General features: G+C 49.3%; 1 protein-coding gene across 1 annotated transcript; it reads right to left on the bottom strand.

Moving 5' to 3' along the window:
- Window positions 1-675: 675 nt before the first annotated feature.
- Window positions 676-17,448, bottom strand: STMN3 (stathmin 3). The gene is made up of 5 exons (XM_009562657.2): window positions 17,157-17,448; window positions 8,654-8,749; window positions 8,027-8,202; window positions 7,118-7,309; window positions 676-6,609 (listed from the first exon to the last, which is right to left on the bottom strand). The coding sequence occupies exons 1-5, from the start codon at window positions 17,173-17,175 to the stop codon at window positions 6,550-6,552; spliced, it is 543 nt and encodes a 180-aa protein (XP_009560952.1). The 5' UTR covers window positions 17,176-17,448; the 3' UTR covers window positions 676-6,549.
- Window positions 17,449-21,362: the final 3,914 nt, after the last annotated feature.

Below are 21,362 nucleotides of genomic sequence, written 5' to 3' on the forward strand. Positions count from 1 at the left end.
AGAGCAAAGGGCAGAATCCACTCCCTCACCCTGCTGGTCCCGCTGCTCTGGGTACAGCTTGGGATACAGGTGGCTTTCTGGGCTGTGAGCACATGTTGAGCTGCTCATCCAGCAGCATCCAACAGGCGCAGGTGCTTGTCTGCCAATACGGTGATGGCCCCAGCACTGCCCTCCCTGCTCTTACAGAAGAGCTGCCCTGGGCAGGGAAAGTTCCCACCTCCTGCCTTCCCCTCGGCCAAGCACCCTCCTCTCGCCTCCCCAGTTCCAACCCTCCTTGATTTCAATTGCAGCTTTTTGTGTGTTTCTGCATGTCTGGGCCCAGGGATGTGATGCTGAGCACTGCCCATGCGAGGTCTCCCAGGTTAGGGGCCCCGTTCCTTGGGAAGGCAGCCACGCTCCCCCCGCCGTGTCCAGCCCAGGGGGAAGGCTGGATCATTTCTCAGGAAGAGCTCGTTAAGCAAACATTGGATTTCTTTTACAGAACAAGCTCACGTGTTTTCCAGAACTGGATTTATTGTGTTTGCAATTGTCCTTACGTCTTTTTCCATCTTCCTCTGCGAAGACATTGCATACTCTCACCCTTCCAGCCACGAGGGACATCAGGAGCACCCTCATGCCAGCATTTTATCCCTGTTTCCCTGTGAGAATAGTATAAAGCACGGGTCTCTTTTACACTGGGTGCAAAGTATTCATTTAGCATACAGAGGCTTAGAGTCTATTTTGTTAAATCTTTAGGTCAGTTTTCCATTTAATGCATTTTATTCATATTCTCACAATACAAAGAGAAGCCTCAGAACTAAAGCAATACATTCAGGGAGAGAGGCAGACACGTATGGTTTCATACCAAGTTTATTTCTTTTTTTTTCCATTTTTTTTCATAATCACTTCTTTTGCACAACAACAACCTCAAGTTGACAATGAAATGCACGCGGTGGAGCAAAGGGAACCAGACAAGGCTCTGATAGTGATGGAAAGTCCTTCCACAACCCCGTGCCACTTCCCCACCCGGTAGGAGCAAAGGCGCACAGGCTGCAGCAGGAGGAGCGAATCCTGCCTGGAAGGGCAGCTGGAGTGCTGAGCCCTGGAGTCACGGCTCAGCCCCACGGCCACACAGTCATCTTCCATCTCCCTGCCTGCAGCCCCAGGCCAGTCGGTTCTTCCCGGGGTGGACAGTTGCGTGAAACAACTCAGTCCTTTGGTACTTTCCATTTTCAGAGCCCTTTAGAGACATGGATGCCTCGGCTCTCCTGTGGTCCCCATGGGGTAGAGTGTGTCCATGTCCCCTTGTCACAGAAGGGGGAACGGAGGCACAGGGGATGCTGGAACTGGGATCCCAGCTGCCCACTGTGCTTGGGTTCAACTGTCTCCCTGCACCCCAGGGACCACAGAGCACCCAAATGTAGGTGTTGGCCAGTGCCCCTCTTCTGCTTTACTTAAAGACAACTGACTACGAAGGTGGAGTTTATTGGTCTTACTATGTCATCTCATCCCTAGCATGGATAGTAAGAAATCTCTAGCACCGTAAACAGCCATTCCTGACTCATTTCAAGTGGTATAAGAGTGTATGTGCATATATTGTTCCCACATATGCATTTCTGTGCGCGTGTGCACAGCTGAGTGCACAGCCGCTGTGAGGGAGGGGAGTAACGCAGGACAGGATCCAGGGAACCCCATGGGACAGGCTTTGCAGAGCCAGGGCCAGAGTCACACCAGGCTAAGCAAAAGCAAGCAAGCTGAAGTTTACATTTTAAAAGGAGTAGCGATACCAACCTACCCCCAAGGTAGGGATGCATGCGATCGTGAGCTGCTGCCATCCCTGGAAGGTCAACTCAAAGGTAACCCTGTCTGGGTTAGAGCAAGATTATTTATGACTCAAAAATAATAAGGACTTGGCTCAGTCCAGGAGCAGTCTGGGGGCAGCAACCCTGAATGCACCCATTTCCAGGGCTGAGCTCTTTGCTGGAAGGAATAACATGAGCACAGGCCTTTAATTTGGAATATGAGGCAAGTTGTCCCAGCTCCCGTGCAGCCTCGCTCATTGCCCGGCTGTCAGTGCCAGCTGGGAACTCATTTCTCTCAGCTTCTCCGTCTTGCTCGAACCAGAGGCCCTTCTCCAGGAACGCTCTTTGAAAGGTGTACGCATACATGTCATAAATCGTCACCACCTCGTCTTTCCTCCCTCACACAACTGCAAACCCTCATGGTCTAGGCAGGGATGCCGCCGGATGCCTCGAGGATGCTCTCCCTACCAGGCCCAAAGTCTTGTGTTCATATGCTGCTGCAACAACAGGGCTGCTGAGCATCGTTAAGAGGCTTGGTTAATAAACATCTACTGGAATCAATGAAGAACCTCAAGCCCTGCCATAAGGAAGGCGGCTCCGGTAATTGGGAGGGTTGCATACCGTGTCCGTGACTGCAGTATGTGGGAATGGTCTGGGAATGAGGAAGGCTGGGATGGTAAGGATGTTAATGAGGATACTTAATTAGTCTCAACTGAGGCATGAAGTACGCTGCTGCACACAACCATTAGCAACCCTGGGAGATGAAAAAACATGAAATAACCGTGATCTTGGACCACAACATGTGCTTCTGGTCAGGCATGGCACCACAGCTCTGTCCCCACGGGTCTGGAGCAGCAGGGTGGGTTGGAGGGGACACCCCTCATCCAGCCAAAACTGCAGGAGCTGGGACAGCCAAAGCAATCACACATTTCCCTGATAGCGTCCAGCAGCACTGGACAATGTCAAGCTCCCCAGCATCCCTACTGCATTCATCTGCACTGGGCAAACATTGCTCTGCTGCCCCTCAAGCATCTGGCCCCACAGATGAGGTTGTTTCCTTGGCATGAAGCTTCTTGGCAGCAGTAACAGAGCCTGACGTTCCCAGTGCAAACTTCTCCCTGCTCATCGCTGCTCCCCTGCCGCAGGAGCGTACCCTGCAGTAACACGCTTTGCAGCCACATTCACTGCCCCTCACAGCATCAACCCAACTAAAGTGAGAGAAATCAGACTCCCAGTGCTCACACCTGCATGAGCACCATGTGCCAGGCCACTCTCCTGGGCACTTTCCACGGGATTTTTTGCCAGACAAAGCTATTGCAAGACTAAGCCCCCACCTAAGATCCAGGCTAGCCTCCAGGGAGGTGGAAGAGAGTGGCTGCAGGGCAGCACAAAGGGTCGGGATGGAAGATCGAGGCAGAAACTGAATCCGGAGACTCAGTAGCTGTTTGGGGAGGATGGCTCCAACCAGCACAACCTGCCACCAACTGCTCCTTCTTCAGCACTCATGGCTTCACTGGCTTCCCTGGTACTGTAGGGAACATCCTGGCCCCCTCACACAAGGAGGTTTGGGTTAATACTAAATTATATCTGCCAGCATTTAAATATCACTTCTATTCTATCTCTCAGCCCTCCCTTCTCCTCCCAGCTCGAGGAGCAGCCTCGTTCCTGCTCTCAACGCCCTGCCTGCAGGACTCAGCTGCCTCCCACTCCCGACTCCGTGCTTTTCCATCTGCTCTCTGGTCCAGCATCCCACCCTGCTGGCACCCTGCCTTCCCCCGGCCCAGCCTCTGACTCCTTCTGAGCCCTGAGGAGGGAGTGAAAACGGTCATTTCTCTTGTGTTAAACTCCTGCTTGTGAGTACAACAGTTCTGATAATAATCATAATAATCATAATCATAGTACTAAAACCAGTATTTACAACAAGCTCCAGGTCAGAATTACACACCAAGCAAACACTCAGCACCACAGAGAGTAGGACAGGGTTAATATCTCGCAGATACCTTCTCAGCTCCCACCAACGCGGGACACAGACATTTGACGGTTTCAACCATTTCTTACACACAAACATTTCATTTAAATTACTTTTAAATTATTATTTTTTTTTAAACTTTTTAAAATTTCTCGCCACGATGTGGATGAGGTGAAGCTGGCGGGGATGCCGCGCTCTACACAGATGCTTAACTAAGACAGCTGCTACTATAAACTGATCATTCGCTACTGTTAAGAAATTCAACCCTCAGTTGCCTTCCTCTTTGCCCTATATCTTCTTATCATCACTGGGCACTGCTGGGGCTTTCTAACAGCCCTGTCCCCTCCTGCCCCAGGTAAGGGCTTTGGGAGCAATGTAGCCCTTCCATCCTGTCCTCCCCCAGCCCAGGTGAGGGCTTTTGGAGCAAGGAAACCCTTCCAACCTGGTCTTCCCGAGCCCAGGCGAGGGCTTTGGGAGCAAGGTAGCCCTTCCATCCGGGAGCAGAGCCCCTAACATCAAACTTCAGGCACCAAGGGATCTTGCCCAAATCCAGCTGGGAATTCCGGGGAGATTAGCAAACAGACTGGGATTTGATCTCCAGCAGCTGCTGGTCTTTGGCTTTCGGGGAGGAGGGGGGTGCAGGATTCTGTGCCCACCTAATGCTCACTCCAGGCCATAATTAATTCCTTTCCTAATTAAAATATAGGGCAGACAGACATCTTCAGCTTCTAACAAGATTCAGCAATGGTTTCCTTTCCAGAGGGATTGAGAGGTAAGAGGATTGTTATTCCTGGTACAAGCTCCTCATCTGCTCTGGCTCCTCAACACTGCCTGGCACTGGGTTACAGAGCAGGATCCCTGGGAGCCCCAGGCTGGGCCGTGCCCATGCTGGGCTGCCCCTGCTCATGTCTGCACCCCCTGTGCACTTCCATTATTCTCCAAATCCAGTCCCTCACCCCTCCCACAGAACAGCTTTTTGGAGGCACAGCACCCAGAGGGCACCGATCACTAATAATGAAATGTCTCGGTGCCTTGGATTCCTTTTGGTTTATTCTGGGATCTCGGGGGCCAGCCAGGATGGAGGAGCCAATGCAAAGCAAAGGGGAGTGATGCTCCTGCCCAGGTACCCTGCGCCCTGTCCCCAAAACACTGCACCAGGCTGTTAGAGAAACAACTCAGCAATCCCTAAGCACTGGACAAAGGGGAAATCCTTGTCACCACCTGCCTCAAATGAAATCAGCTTCCACCACCTTCTCTGAAAAACTTCACTGCAGGGCTGAGCCCTCAGCACTGTGACCCATGAGGCCCTGCTTGCTGGAGGGTGGCCATTCTCCGCTCTTCAGATGCAACAATTCCATTTAATTTTTCAAGGCAGAGGCAGAGCTGGGGCAAGGTGGGCAGCTCGGTGGGTCTCAGTGGGAGGGTGGCAGCCCCTTACAGTGCACAGTGCCTGCTTGAACCTTGGCTACTTCCATAAGCAACGACTCTGGAAGATTAGGAAGTCCTTGATGTTTAAGAGTCACCTATTTAGATCAGACATTACTGCCACACTTGTATGTTCTTTGCTCATCCCTACCTCAAGAGGCCTTGAAAAGCTGAAGATAGACAAGGAGTGAGCACAGGGACATCTCTTCACCCTTGCCGCAGACTTGCTCCCCTCTTACCCAAAGCTGCTGGGCTGGAGGTGCCAGGGAGACCGCTGGCATGCTCAGCCTCCCAGGAAGCTGCCCATGAGCCAGAGCTCCAGGGCTCATCTGGTTATCTCTGGTTTTGGCATCTGCCCTGGAATGGAACCAGAGAGTCACATCCACCTTTGGAAAGAAGGAAGAGTGATTATTCTGTTTGCAAAAAGGCTATTTCATAACTATGCACCTTCTTTACTGGATCTGCTTTTCTTACTGGAGCGAAATCACACTGTGGGAGCACTGGAGAGCCCACAGAGTGAGTGCACTCTCCCAGGGCTCCTGTGGGGCTGGGGATTCAGTTGCTGTCTGAAGTTCTCCCAGGCTGCTCAGCCAAGACTTCTCATCCCCACTCTGCTGGGGAGAGGGTGGCTCAGTCCATGGGTTACTCCAGCCTGCGGCCAACCAGGGCATCAGGTGGTGCCTGCTGTGGCAGACTTGCCGTAGCGTGGCACTGGTACCGAGCTCTGGGGCAGACCCTCACCTACTGTCACAGGGGCTCTCAAAAGAATCACCCACAGAAAAGGATTTTGTGTCACTGCCTGCCTGGGCTGGCTCCAGATAGAGTCAGGAGACGAGGGGCCGCACACCACGACTCCTGAGTCATCCCTTCCCTCTCTCCTGCTACTGGCAAACCTGGGGCTATTCTCTATTCCACTTCACACACAGAAATTATCCCTTACTTCCCATTATTCTGAAGCTGATATTGGGCTCAGAGGAAACTCTAAGAGGAGTAAAAGCCCCAGACAGGAAATCCATATCTCTGTGACACTGCTGGTTGAATTTATTAATATCTTAATGTGTTTTTTTTACATCAGTTTAAGAAATATTTTCTTTAAAAAAGGACAAAACCCTCCAAAGTAGCTGTCTGACTGATCGATTCTCTATTTCATGTGAACTAGCTGCTATTCTGCTTAGAGGTTCCTATGATCGGTGAATCCTTACAAGTACTGACGATTAAGGATGCAGAGAGAGAGAAGCGTGTAGCTGAGGGATGAACACCCGGGGGAGGATGGAAATCAAATGTTGCATCTAGACAAACAAAATAAAATGTGTAGGTTGGTCGATTGGTTGGTTTGTTAACAGGAATCAGGTGCTAGATGTGTAGAAAAGCCCTCTATCCAGAGATCTCCTCCCGCTGTTCCTTGTTCCTGCGAACTTCAGCTGCATGCAGTTCCTGCAAAGACAGGAGAGGCGACACCAGGCTAACACTTTCTGCTCTTGCAGTCGCTGTTTTCCTCCTTTCCTGCACACTAGATTTGCATCACACAAAAATACCAGACCAGTTTCACATACAACAGACCCCATGGACAGTGGGTTACACCTGCAAGGTATAAAGCATCTCATCTGTGAGAGCCTGGAGGTGATGCGAACATGTTCATTGCTCCCCTCTTCTGCAAAGCCCTTTGGCCAGGCAGTCCTTGGAAGCAGGATGGGCCTGATGCTCTGCCTTTGAGCTTACACTTCTCAAGGTAAACCAGATGGTATTTTCTGTGCTGACCTTGAAGGACACAGCCCCTTCCTCATGTTGCTCTGGAGTGGAGCTGCTCCACATCTCGCTTTCAACCAGCAACAAAACACCAGCTCCACTGTGCCCATTGCACTGGGATGAACTCACAGAGACCAGACCCCAACTCCCCCCATGGGCATCAGCACCCAGCCCTCTCCTGGGGCATCACACTCGCCTTCTCGCGGAGCCGCTCCCTCAAGGCAGCGAGGTGTGCTTCACGGATCTCCCTGCTCAGCTCCATCTTGTAGTTGAGCTTCTCCTCAGCCAGGCGGCTGAAGTTATTGTTCTCCTCCAGTGCCTTGTGCAGCACCTCCCGCTCATGTTCCCGCTTTTCCGCCAGCTGCTTCAGCACCTGCGCCTCCTGAGTCTACCGAGAGAAGGCATTGGAGAGGCTTAAGTCAACCAAAGAGGCTCTGCTGGCCTTCAACTCCCCAGAGAGGCTTTCTGGCCATCTCCTTTGCTCAAACCCCTCAGCCACCCTCCTCCATCCCAGAACACCTGGAGGATGCTTTGACACATTTTTCCAGCTATGCGGCAATGTCTGCTGGGCACAATGCCCAGTGGGCCCAGACATCATTTTCAGCTCTCTCTCCCCTTACCCACCAATATTTGTAACATTTATCCTTTGCCCTACTCTGGTAGTTTTCTCCTTTTCAACAGTTTTCACCGTTTTATACATCACACACACTAAAACATGGGAAATAGCACAGCCTGCTGTCAGAAACACAAGACTGTGTTTAGGTCTGAAGCTTAAGTTTGATGTGTGACCAACTGCTGCATCTTCTGCAGCATCAGCTGGCACGAACTTTGCCTCCAGCCACGTCACGCGCATGAAGTCCAAGAAGAGCTGTGCGGTTTCAAGAAGAGGAGAGTAATCTTTGAGTCCAATTCCCTGCCCATATCAGGCTGCAGAACCTCATCCTGGGATTCCCATGTCTCACCTGACAATTTATAGCAGAATGTAGTAAGTGTAAGAACACTATTTCCAGCCATTTAAAATTGCTCCTGCTAAGCCAGCTTTAGGGTTTGGTGCAATCAGTGCCCGTCACAGAAAAATCACTGCTTCTACAGAACATCTCGTTACCTTCCTCCTCTCTTCTGCAGCCTCCAGCCTCCTCTGCAGCTCCTCCAGGGACAAGTCCTTCTTCTTGGGGGGGGAGGAAAGGATTGGGCTCTCGGGAGATAAGTCTGAAGGAGACTTCAGGATCACTTCAAAGCTCTGGCCTGATGCCCTCTTATCCAGCTGCTTCACTTCCATATCTTTTTTTGGGGAAAAAAAGCCAAATTAGGAGCTCTGTGGACCTGTGGCACTCATTTGCCTGAGGAATTAGGGTGCTCCCATGTTGTGACCCAAGTGATTTTGTTCTACCTCCAAAATTTCCTGATTAGCGATCAGCTTCACCCCGTCCCCCCTCATCAACACAATCCATTTAAATTCACAGCAGGATTACAGAAGGGCCACAAAGCTGCTAGTGAGGCAGATGTCACCCCAGTACAACACAGACAATCACTGCAAGCTGTTTCTTTCTGGGAAAATGTGGGTTACATTAATAAAATAAACTGTGAAAGGAGATTAAACACAGAGACCCCAGGCTGGGGCATTCATTGCTGCTCTGGGATAGGCGAGCCCAGTGTGCTGACAAGCTCCTATGGTGCTTGCAGCAGCATCATTCAAAAGATGCTGCAGTTTCTGCAGGAGCAGGGTACATACCTCCATACTGGTAGATGGTATTGGGATGTGGCTGGGTGTGGAAACAAGAGCAGATGAGGGAGAGCAGAGACAGCTCCTTCATTTTCTCCTTGTAGGCTGAAAAATAGGAAACAGCAATGAGAAGAGAACTGAATGGCAACGGCTGCTCTTTTTCATGGTGAAAAGAAGCAAGTAGGCACGAGGAAACCCATTTGTAGTTACCAGATTCTACAGAGGCTTTTCCAGGCTGCCAGAGCTTGCCAAAAGGTCCCCAAAGAGCATCTGTTCTAGAGCAGGCTAAATTAGCTGCCACTTAGCAAACGTCACGGGAAGGCTGTAGGAACCTAGAGATGCAACATTCTGTGGAGGACTTTCCCTCCAAAGGAGCTGAAGCTCTGCAGCCTGTGTAGTTCACCATACCAGGACAGCTGCCCAGACCCTTTCTCAATCCCACTTCCAGCCTCCAAGGTAAAATGATGCCCATCAGCACCTGGAAACATTGCTCAACCCTGGCAAGTTCCTGATACTGCACAGTTCAGCAGATCTGACAGCAGGGCAAAGAGGCAAGACGCAGTCAGCTATGTGGAGAACAAATAGGCGTTTGAGTGAAGAATCAGTTCAGATGTGCTGCTAATGGGGGCAAGTGCTGTACCTCTACTTCCTCAGGTACCTCCTTCCCTGCAAGATAAGGGAGGACACAAGTGGAATCCATCACCATCTTGACCCCCACAGGCAGAGGTTGATACTGGCCTGCAATCACAGTGAATGCTGCCCCCTGCAAAGGACAGAGAAATATACAATCCCTTCGAGCTCTGCTGCTGTGAGCCCTCCAGTTTGCTCACCATCCCTGCAACTGTAGGACACACCGCAGCATCCTCAGAGATCACAAATGTAAACCAAACAGGAACATTTTACTTGAGGAGTGCCAGCCACACAGCAGGACTGCCTTGGTTTTGTTCTTGTTGAAGAAAGCCTCCAAGAGTGCTTTATCGTGCTAGAAGTTGTGGCGTGCAGCAGTAAACTAATGTCTCTCATAAAGTACAGCTAGAACCCAGAGAAGGGTCCCTGGACTAAATAAGAGACATTATCATTTAAATGAAAAAAAAAAAAAACCACACCAAGGTGGTTGCTCCACCATTCTCTCCAGTCCAGGGTGAAATCAAGACATTAAGCAGATGTGCCACATCCCTGACCAACTCATTTAGTTCTCTCCTAGCACTTGTTACAGAGCACAATGCTTTGTATTTTGTTACTTGAACTTCAGTAGGTCTGCCCAGTCCTGATTTCATGGTTCTTTGTGTAGACAAGCGTATGCTGCAGTCCCAGCCTGTTGTAGTAATTTTGCAGCTGCCTCCATTCCATTGGGATCTTCCCTGTCTCACTTTCCCTTCTGTAGAGCAAACTGACCACCCCTCTCCGTCAATTAAAATGAAAAGGAGTAAGAGGACAAAGGGACACCGCTTCACTGAGCTGTGGCAGTGCTTTAATGAGCTATGGAAGTGCTGTGCATCCTTCTCCCAGCACTGGAGCCTGCAGCTGCACCCCGGCGCCAGCCATCAGATGCAATTAGCAGCATGCGAACACACGGCTCGGAGGAGTGGGACCAGGAGCAGCCGAGGCCCCGGAGACTAGCAGGGGAAGAGCTCGAAGAGCCCTTACCAGCCGGGCAGCCCTCAGTGCTGGGCAAACCCGCTCAAGCCTCCGCGTTGCTGGGGGGAACGGGGAAAGCAGCGGGAATGGTGGTGGTGGAGTGAGACCCCCCGGCTGGTCCTGGGATCCGTCCGTTCAGCAGCGCCGTCCCGGGACCCCCTCGGCCGGGGGCTGTCCTTTCAGCACTACGCCCCCATGACACCCTGTCCGGGAGCTGTCCGTTCAGCACCGCACCCCCATGGCCCCCAGCCGGGAGCTGTCCCTTCAGCACCACCGCTGGCAAGACTCCAAGCAGGCCAAGGCCAGGGACTTCGGCATGAAGAGGGTGAAGGACCAACCCCTGAAGAAATCACCACCAATCCACACCCTGAAAAACAAATGGACACCTGAGCATGCACACACACACATGCTTCTGCTCTAAAATCAGTGGTTACACCCATGGGACAGAGAAGCACCCACAACGATGATTTCGTCCTCATGCGCTTTCAATCTGACATGTTCAGCAACAAAGAACAGGAGGTACATGTGTCCAACACTGTTAATAGGCTATAACAAGAACAGGCATGCTGTAAGGAGAAGAAGATCCTCTGAGTCAGTAAATAAAAGTAAGAAACAGAACCTCTGGGTCACTATTTAGGAGACTGTGACCATGAAGATAAAACCCAGGATCTCCTGAAGCAAAACTATGTCTCAAACACAGCTGCATCAGAAATGGCATGCTTAAAACTCTCAGAGGTAAAAGATCAGCACTGCAAACCTCAGCACTAAAATTCACTTTAGAAGGACATGCACTCACATCTGCCAATAGCTATAGGGTCTTGGGGATATATTTATGCCAGTGGACAAAACCCCTGAAGACAAGATAGCTGGCTGGCCAGAACACGACATGGCCACCAAGTCACTTATAGGAAAGGCTGCATGCCTTCCAGTACACAAATGCAGACATTTTAAGAACAATCAGACAAGAAATGCTGACTTTTCATTTAAGCAACTATTCATATTTTTTACTTCTGCTAAGTTAGTAAAAATAAACTCAGCTTACACGGAATGAATATTGTACACATGTATAACCTAGTAAGGACAGCTGACTTTACACCAAAGCACCACTTTGGTCTCAGAGATCAACAAGAGCTTCGTCTTGCCAACGGGGAGTGGGTTAGGGCAGGCTGCTCACTCAAGCACCAAGTACTGATAGTCCGTTTCTTTCTAGGCAAACCCTGCAACAGAAGGATCAGTAGCAAGTTCATTCAATTTGGTTTGGTCTTTACCCTCAAGTCATAACACTTCACTGCTTTCATATTAGAATAAGTGTGAAACATTGCAAATAACAGAGCTGTGTGAATTAAGACATGAATAAACTGTAGAATGTATAGAAAATATATCAGTGTCCCATCTTGTAAAGTGGGGTAAACTTGCATTTTGTTGGCTTTGTGGGACCTTGGGGAGCTACTTACCTACAATCCTATCAAAAGGTGCAGTCAGTTCCTCTACATTTCTGAATGTTTATGCCCTGCAATCAGCAGAATCTGATCCTGCTCTGTTTCTATTCCATTGCACGCTCCATGCAACGCTTCATCTTCATTAACATTTTTCTCTGCACTCTATATATTGCATGGGCACGATGACTTCCTCCCTTTTGCAAGGAGAAGGGAGACTAACTGGACCTTTGCCAGGCCACCAAGAGGGTCAGGGTGCTCTCAGCTCGTTTCACCCTAGTCACTCGTTTCCTGTGCTCCCTCTAGTGCTGTACAGCACATACTGCATTGCCACATCCCCGCGGTTTCGCAGGAGCAATGTATATGGCATGTATCCGTGTAAAGTGTTTATCTCCAAGCTAACCCCTGGAGACACCATCCAGCTGCTTCCCAAGTGGCTGTAGTCAGGAGATGGAGGAACAGTTGCGGACGGGTGTGGTGTGCAAGCAACGGGAACCACCTTCCGCTCGCGATGCACCTGTCAGTGGGTCTCACCACCTCTACTCATTAAAAGGTGCTGATAAAATTAAACTGCAGACTGTGAGTACTTCTGTTTAGTATTTAATGGTGCCCAGCAAAACAGAGTGAGGCCATTTAGGCACAACACTGACACAGAGTCATCCATAATAAATCAGAGGCACAGCAAGACTAATCCATGTGAATTCAGGCCATTTGAATGGATGAGGCTGGATGCGCTGGGTCTGGCAGCAAGGTCAAAGGAAGGTTATGACAAGAAAATAATCTGGTTTGCAAAGATAACTCTGGAGAAGTAAAAATTGCTTCCATAAAAAATATTAAATCATGAAAAAATGAGAACAATCCAATGCAACCAAAGCCCAACCAGAAGGTAGAGAAGCTAGAGAGAGGGAGTCGAGTCCTTCAGCACAAAGACTGCAATGCCACACATAACAAAAGCAACTGTAGTTCTCTATAAGCCTTGAGAACACAATAGACTGTGGACGTTCTCACCTGCTACAAATCATATCATAAAAATAACAGCCAGCCCTTCACCTCAATATAACTCACATCCACCTTCTTGCTCCCAACTTCCAAAACAAGGCCAGCAAGTGAGCTCACACAACCAGAAAACACTAGAGGTTTTTTTTTTTTCAGATCAGTGGTTGTACCCCACACCAATGCCATGCATCACCTCAGCCGCTCACCATGAGATCTGAGGCCCAGAAGTTACAGTGGGCTCACGCTGAATCATCCATGAGAACAAGCAGATGAGAGCACTAATCTGCCTTCTGTCAGACATCTTCTAAACTATCACATGGGAACGGTTTCCAATCACCCAGCTCTTTCTCTCCTAGGTTTCATTTGCAGTTCATGTGCGCCACATCAACCCATGTCATGCACAGCCAATGGATTTTATCACAAAACACTCAAGCTGTAGCACTGGAACATGTGGCTGCCCTCAGGGAAACACCCAGGGAAATTCACTCTTCTCTGGGCTCAGCACGAGGGAAGGGCCCAAGCTGTGCAGCAGAGACCTGGCTGCCTGGGTTGGGTGGGTGGGTGGTTGATTGTCAGGAAGAAGGATGGTTGCTTGATAGAGTGATAGAGTGGAGGAAGGAGCCAAATGGAGGCAGCTGTCGCAGAGTGCTTGGGAAGCTGGGACAAACATAGGTTCAGATGATCAGGTTAGGGTGACAGAAAGAGGAGCTGGGGAGCGGAAAAGGCAGCAGTTCAAAGACAGGAGTCCAATGCCAGGATGTGTCAGGTACAGATGCACTCTGTGACCACAGGCAGTCATTTGGTGTCTTTGGATCTTGCTTTCCTTTGCATTAACTGAGGATTATCGTACTTGCCCATGGCATTATCTGTATAAACACATTCAGAGAACATAAGATTCTCTAGTATGGCTCTAAATACACACAGGTACCTTGACGGAATAAAAAAAACGTTCAGAAATACACTGGGCAGCTCTTCACCAGCTGGGATGTGCCAAGGTGCTACAGCACAGGCACACGGTCTTTGGCCGCTCTCTAGCTCTTTTGTATTTCTAAGTCATAGCCAAAGATCTGACCATCAGTTTAACTCTCATCTTGATAGAAGACTATTTTTTTTTTTAAGTTTAGGCTTAGACCTGCAGGAATAAAGCCCATGCCAGTAAGGAAACTGGGAGGGATTAGGCAGGCATGTCGTTTCCAGTTAATTTAGGGTTATAGAAGTTTTTGTGAGCTTCAGGTCCCTCCAAGTATTATATCCAAGGGTCATCATTTCCATCCACCATAAGAGAGCTTGAAGCTGCAATCCCTCCCACTGCCCACTCTGCTGTCCCAAAAGTCTTGTCTGCAACCTTCCAATTGCCACATCAAGCCGCTAAATCTCAGCTTCTCTGCAGAAGGTAAACACATTCATCTGATAAAATAAGGCCTTCACCAGATATAAACGATCACTGATAGGCTCCAGGAAAGCCATTTCTTGAGATATCTGAGGGATCCTCACAGACTCAACACGGTACCATCAAAGACAGTATGAGATACATTAGAAAGAAGCAATGCTTTCCAAGTAGTGAGATTCCCCATTTGGATACAGTGGTAAAAAAGTGAATTAAAAACTCCTGCAATAGATCCTCTTGGCCTGTAAAACTGAAGTCCCAATAAAAGTACCATGAATTTCTAAGACCACATACACTCCACCAGCACCTGAAGAGAAAGAAAACAGTGATTTCTTGAGAACGCAGAGAGATGGAGAGGTTGACAGCAAGGACTGTGACCCTCCAGTACAAGCAGTACATGTGTCAGGACAGGGCAATATCATACGATGTCCACCACAACAGAAAGGGATGAAGGGGACAGCCCAGGTATAGTCCCACAACTCTCACATTTCAGTGTAGGAGGGGAGAACCTTGGGATCTGTTAAGGCACATTTACCGTGCCCAGTTGTGAGGTGAGAAATGACAAACCAGTGTTTCCTCTTGGCTCCACCTTCTCAGATAGGCTAACGTTGGAGAATAGCCCACAAGGCTGTCACCTTGCTGCAACATTTCATAATCTTGTGCCTCTTTATTCAACCTACAAACGGTGGAGAAAGTTCTGCAGCCCTGCAGAGGCCAGCCAGACACCTTTTCTGTGGGGTACAGAAGCACAAAGACTGGTGCAGATGCTGCAGGAAGGAGCTGTGAGGGCTCTGCCCCTGCAAGGTCTGCCTGGTGGCACAGCCAGCACCGCAGCTGAGCCTGCACTGAGCATGTGCTGCTGCGTCCTCTGCTCCAGCACCAAAAACAACCACCATGGCCAAGAGAAAACGCCTGAGGCAGCAGGGAGAAAAGAGGGGTGACTGCTGAGCTGGGGGAAGCAAGCCCTGTTTCTTTTCATCTCAGGGATTTGTTTGTTTAAACAAACCCAAGAAAGTCTTCCCAAGGGGGATAAGCCCCGAGACAGCAGCTGCAGACAACTGCAGCTGCTCTCCCTTCAGCACGGATCTGCTTTTGCTGCAGATAAAGAAGAAAATAATGAAGAAAGTAAATGAGATACTTTTCCTTAAATTGACAATTTGCTTGCCTTTTTCTCCTGCTTTTCCAGTCTGCTCTCATTTCCTGCCGTAAGTGCTATAGGGAGCTGCTCCCTGCAAAGGCAGCTGGGCGAGGCTCAGCCGCACTCCCTCTCTTAGCAAACCCTGCCTTATCCTCTTCCCTCCCGCCACAGCACTGATTTCCCACGACTTTCTACTGTTTGAAATTGTTCCTCTACTTGATCCGAGTCACAAGGAAGCATGATTTCTCTGAAGCACATTCCCCATCCTAAGTCTCCTTTGACAAGCTGCATCTTTGGGAAAATGAAATGTGCCACCGGCATGTGGTGGGTTGGGAGGGTGAGAATGCACCAAACTGAAAATCCCTACATGTGTTTTGTCCACCACCTCATCCATCTCAAGTTTGATGCAACCTTGGTTTAGATGGCTGGTAAGCTGGAGCTGTCGCTCCCACCCCCAACTCTGCAAACAAGGCCCAATCCTGTACTGTAGGGAAAGCAGGCAGATGGGTGGGACCTGCCAAGCGTGCACTGCTGCACACGTTCATTGAGACAGGGATACTTGCAGAAATATATACAATAGATAGAGATTTTCTGTCATAGAAACACATTTTTTCACTGCTGCTTTACCACATCTAATTGCATGCAAAGCCTATTTGGGATCAGCTGCACCCTTACACCTCACACCTCCACCTCTTTGTCTCTCTCTCTTTTCTGTCTTTCCTGGCCTTTTAGAAGGAGAAATGAATAGAAAATAGAAAGCAGCAGGAGACATGGGCAGAGGCCAGTGAAAGAAGCAAGCAGTGTTGCCTGGTCTCCTCCTGGCTGGTTCCCTGCCTGCAGTGGGGCACAAAGCACTGCCTGCTTTCCCTTTTTGTCTGCTATTCCTGTTCAGCCCTACACCCTCCAGGACTGAGCTTTCCCCGCCCCAGCCCCTCTTTATGCACTGCAGAATTCAGAGCCATTTCAAGAGAAAACTCTTTTTTTTTTGGATGAAAAAACAACAACAAAAAAAAAAAAACCTCTCCACACACCCACTGTTCATCGTACCCCTTCAGGCTTTTCTTCCCTTTTCACCCAGTTCCCAGTTCCAGCCATTGGAATGCCTCCTCCCCCGTTAAACCTTTAGCAAAGGGCTGGACCCAAGCAGCACAGCATCCTCAGGGCAGGCTGCCCTCCTGCAGCCAAGCCCGACCCTGGTGCCAGGCTCCCAGGCAGATTCCGCACTGTGATTCCTGGTATTGCTGCAGGAAGGAGGAAGGGCTTCCCTTGCAGCATTTGATTTCACTCAACGCCATCAGACGACCTCTCCCCTGGAGCATCTTCTAACAGAGAAATGTGAGCTGTGGAAGAAATCTGGGACTGGGGAGCTCTGGGAGGACATAGAAACCCATTCAGGTTGTTCTGGTTGGATTTTGGGGGGCATTGCTGTCTGTCTCTTGCCCATGTCTTTCTCTCTGTTCCCCATTTAGGCAACACCCGATCTTCACAAAAAAAATTGTAATTTTCAAAATGCTAATTCATTTCCAGGTGCTGAATTTTCAGCATCCAGCTACACAGTGTGCACATTTTTTCTTAGGGGGGAAAGAAAAGCTGCATCACGTTACCAAAAACAATGGTTAATTGGCATGCGGCAGCATATATGGCACAATGTAATGCCAGCGAAATTCTAAATTGGCAAGTTTATCACAAGTATATTCATTTTAAAATAAAAAGCCCACCTGCTATCTCGCATCAGAGAGGTGTGTGTATGGGGAAGGAGGGGGAACAATGCCTTACCAGCTGCCTCCTCATCAGAGAAATCCCCCGAAACCCATGGAAAAAAACCCCAAATCCTCAAAATAATGATTAATAAAAGTGAAAACCTGATGATTCTGTAAGCTCCTTGCTGACCAGCCCCCCCAAACCTGCCTGTCTTACCTGAGACGGTGCTGGCCATGCTGCTGCGGCGGGAGCGGAGTTGGTGCTGCAGGAGCGCAGGGAGCTGCGGAGGTGCTGCAATGCTGCGCGGAGGGAGAACTGACTCAGCTGGAGGGGGCTGCAGCCATCCGCGGCAGGGAGAGGCTGGAGCGCCCAGAGAAAGGGAAGGGGCGGAAAGAAAAAGAAGGGTCACTAGTTCAGAATATTAATGAGCGTATCAGGCCTTCTTTCCTTGGTGGCTTTGACGACAGATCCCTCCCAGGCAAGACTGCCTGCCAGCAACACAGACCCACCGCGGGGGGGGGGGGGAGAGCAGGAGACACACCCAGCCAGGCTCTGGCAAAAGATGATTTTTCCTCTTCTTCCTCCCTTTCTTGTCTGCTCTTGAGGAGCTAAGTTGCTTTTTCCCTTGCTGAAAGCAGAAATAAGCAAATTCACTGATTTTTATGGGTTTTAAGCCCATCTATTGCAGGGTAGTGCCCACCTGCAAGGTCAGGGCTGGCTTAGCTGGGCTGAGGCAGAAAACCCAGACCTCAAACCATGCAGCAGCTTTAGGCAAACAGGGAGGGGAGGGGGGGGTCCCAGACAGGCTCAATATCTCTAGGCATGCTTTTGGCACCGACACTGGGGCACAAACAGGGCTGCAGTCATAGGGGAAACTGCTGTAAAAGTAGATGAAGAAGAGCACAGTGAAGCCTTCTGAAATCAATGTGGCTTCTCTGGGTTTCTCTCCCCCACCCCAGGTATCTGGACCTCTTTTCTTTTTCTTTCCTGGTCTGTTTTCTATAATTTCTACCATTCCATTTGTGGCTGGTTTTACGGACTAACACATCTGTGCTCTCAGAGTCTCACAAACACATTCGGGTCCACAGAACCCTTCCCAGTCCCCACTGCCAGCTGCACCCATCTGACCACAGCTGCACAGACCCCACCTTGGGGGCGGCACCTGGATCTCATGCGATCCTCCCAGCCTCTGGCTCTCTTGTCCTAGACGTTATCCTGCTGGCTGCACATCCCCTCTGACTGCAGCACCCCAGATCTCCCAGCATGCTGCAATGCAGACACTCCCAAGCAGTCCCAGCAGTGCAGAAAACTACGGGTTGTTGGAGCAGCTGCTGGTGCTCCAGCTTGGCCAGGGCAGAAGCCACAGGCAGTGCCTGCCAAATTCAGTTAGAAGGACAGATATTACTCTTTTTTTTTTTTCTCCCTAATTCTTTCTCCCTTAAGTGTCTTTAATCTCTAAGTGTCCTATTCCTTGAACACTGTATGGAAAAAGAAAAAAAAAATATAGAAGATAAGTCTAATTCAAAGCAATATTAAAACTATCCACGTATTTCCCCAGTGCGTTTGGAACAGAAGCTGGTTTACGGCGACTAACTGCTCCCTCTTCGTTTTGTAGTTGCAGCTCCCTCTTTCTCCTTGGGTTGAATCTCTAAGATTTCTGGTCTCCACCAAATCACCAATCCCATCTGCTCTGGTTTCTTCATCTGTAAAATCAGTATTTAATAGACTCATAGAAAGTCTTGAGATAGAAGGGATGGACCCCAGGACATGGTGGCCTGTCTTGGCTGCCAGGGCACTGCTGGCTCATGTTCACTTGCCATTGTTCAGAACCTGCAGATCCCTTTTCGCAAGGCTGCTCTCCAGCCTCTCACTCCCCAGTCCATATGGACCTCTAGGGCTGCTGTGTCCCAGCAGATAAACCTGTCACTTGCCCTTGCTAAACTCCACGCTGCTGGTGATTGCCCAGCTCTCCCATTTGTCCAGGTCCCTTTGCAGGCCCTCTCTGCCCTCAAGAGTGTCAACAGTTCCTCCCAGTTTCAGGTCATCTGCAAACCGAGTTATTAAACCTCCTGCATCCAGGTCACTTATGAAGACATTAAAGAGTCCTGGCCCTAAGATGGATCCCTATGGTATTTACTCCCCCCTGCTACAAAAGTTTTAGACTGTTGCTATGGGAACCTTGCATCTCAGAGACAATGAATGGCGACTTAATCCTCTCCTATCTGAAAGGGGAAAACAACCTCCCTGCAAACTGCAGGAGTGGCACAGCCACCTATTTTGTCCTATTCCTCAAGGTTCTTGCTTGTCTGGGAAGGGAGATCCTGCCCAGGTGGGTTCTGGACAAAGCGATAATCATTCACTGTACTCCTACACCGCACAGCATTCCACTTGCTGAGTTCCCTGCCATTCAGTTCAGCTGCTCACACCCACTTCTCCACAGAGGTTAAGGATCATCTTTTCAAGGTTTTCCTTCTGTACAGTTTGGGTTTTTTTTCCCCCTTGAAGGCAACACTTCAAATGAAAAACAGGTCATCCAAGATCTCCCTAAGCAGCAAGCAGTGACGACACCTGAGTTCCTGCTGCCCAGGCAGCACACTAAGGCCGCTATGGCAGGGACTGGACTGTCATATGCTACCCTGTGCTGCTTTTTAAACCTTTCCTCTGCTCCCTCATTCTCCCTCTCCAATCTCATGCCCCACAAAAACCAGAGATTTTACCCTACAGAGCTAAATACGAGGATGATGATCCAGGTCTAAGACCAATGCCAGCTTTTACTATGCCTGTATTCCAACACAAACCAACGCTGGAGCTTCAGGAAACCTTCACAACCTTAATAAGAAATCACTTTTTCTCTTTAAGCTTACACAATTTGGTTTTCTCCACTCTCAGTTTTCAGAAACGACTGATGCAGCACTGGCGCAGACAGTAGTGCCAACACGGGCACTGCAGACCCGGTCAAGTGAGGTGAACAGTATAGAGAAACCACCCTCCCAAAGGATAAGGAGCACTCAGCCGGCGCTGACTCATGTTTGCTGCTGGACACCAGCACAGCTGCTGACTCACCCTCCCGTTTGGGTTTGGTGACCATCCAGCTCCTCTCTCTCCCGGCAAGGAACGCTACTTCAACCAGCATCACCTACACAACAGCTGAAACAATCCAATTTGATAAACTACTGATATTATTCTTCAATGTGGGAAAGATACATTTACAGGAAATAATAATGATGCAGTACTCCGCATATTTATGATGAGTTTCAAGCTCTTAATCTCCTTATCAACACCTTATCTCCCACTCCCATTTTATAGTCTTTACAAAGTCATTTCTTGTGCAGCTTAACATTGCACAGCTGATATTAGGTTAAAGAGTTCACAGCCATCAGCTGTTACACTTTGGGAAGGCCCAAAGGAATAACTCGATGCTCTCGAGCCCGTTCCCTATGGTTAAGGACAGTTTACAACACAGACAAGTGCATTTCAAGGAGTTTAGGGTTAGCAACCAAACGACCAACACTCGTGAGCTCCCTGAATGAACACCCAAAAAACACAGAACATACCAGAATTATGAGACTACAGAACACACCTGAATTTAACGTCTGTTCCTTTTAATAGATCTTTTTCTTTAAATATCAAAATACTTCCACATAGACACAAGCTGTGCTGCTTGCTAGAAATAAAGCATTTTAAAGTGACAATAAAACATCCACATCCTGTTCTACATCTACTCAGTGACTACCTAACAGCACAAGACCAGCAATAAGGGACAGAGAGGTGGGTGAAGTACTTTATCCCTATCTTCTTCCTCACATAACTGCACAACATGCGATTTTGCAGCATTCGGGGATCCACGTAAATGGCCCCTACCCATTTATTAAAGCAACTGAGCCTTAGAAACCAAGGAATCCCTTGGCCCAGAGTCAACTGCAATCATACACACGTGGAACCAATCCTCAGCCTGAGCAACTGAAAAGCCGAGCAGCCATTCCCAGCCGCGAGCACAGACACACTGAGAGGGACTGCAGGCTGCAAGGATTGTGCTGAAGCAACACAGCGAACAAAGGAGCCACATGCTCAACCCAAACTAAAGAAATCCTTCAGAATTAATTACTGTTCTTAGTGTTACAAGGCTCAACACAGTGACACAGAAGCCATTCTATCTCAAATGCTAGATTTGCAGTGAGGACTCCAGTAAGCTCTGCCTTCCCTGCATGCAGTGTGACTAAAGGGTTTCAGGCCCCAGCACAAAGCAGAAATGCCCTGGAGGCAAATTCTGGTCCAGGGCAGCACTCATCACACAAGCTCCCGAGTGTCACTGACAGCAAAGGGGTGAAACATCTGTCACAGAATCACACAACCGTTCGGGTTAGAAAGGGCCTTTAAGCTCATCGAGTCCAACTGTAATCCCAGCACCGCCAATGCCACCAC

Source organism: Cuculus canorus, chromosome 16, assembly GCF_017976375.1.
Source record: "Cuculus canorus isolate bCucCan1 chromosome 16, bCucCan1.pri, whole genome shotgun sequence".
Taxonomy (NCBI): Eukaryota; Metazoa; Chordata; class Aves; order Cuculiformes; family Cuculidae; genus Cuculus; species Cuculus canorus.

Bases quoted from the DNA above. Each gene is read 5' to 3' on its own strand.
- STMN3 (XM_009562657.2), bottom strand. The intron at 7,310-8,026 runs GTAACGAGATGT...TTCTCTCGGTAG, and splicing joins CTGCAGAAGAGAGGAGGAAG to ACTCAGGAGGCGCAGGTGCT. The intron at 6,610-7,117 runs GCGAGTGTGATG...CTGTCTTTGCAG, and splicing joins GGGAGCGGCTCCGCGAGAAG to GAACTGCATGCAGCTGAAGT.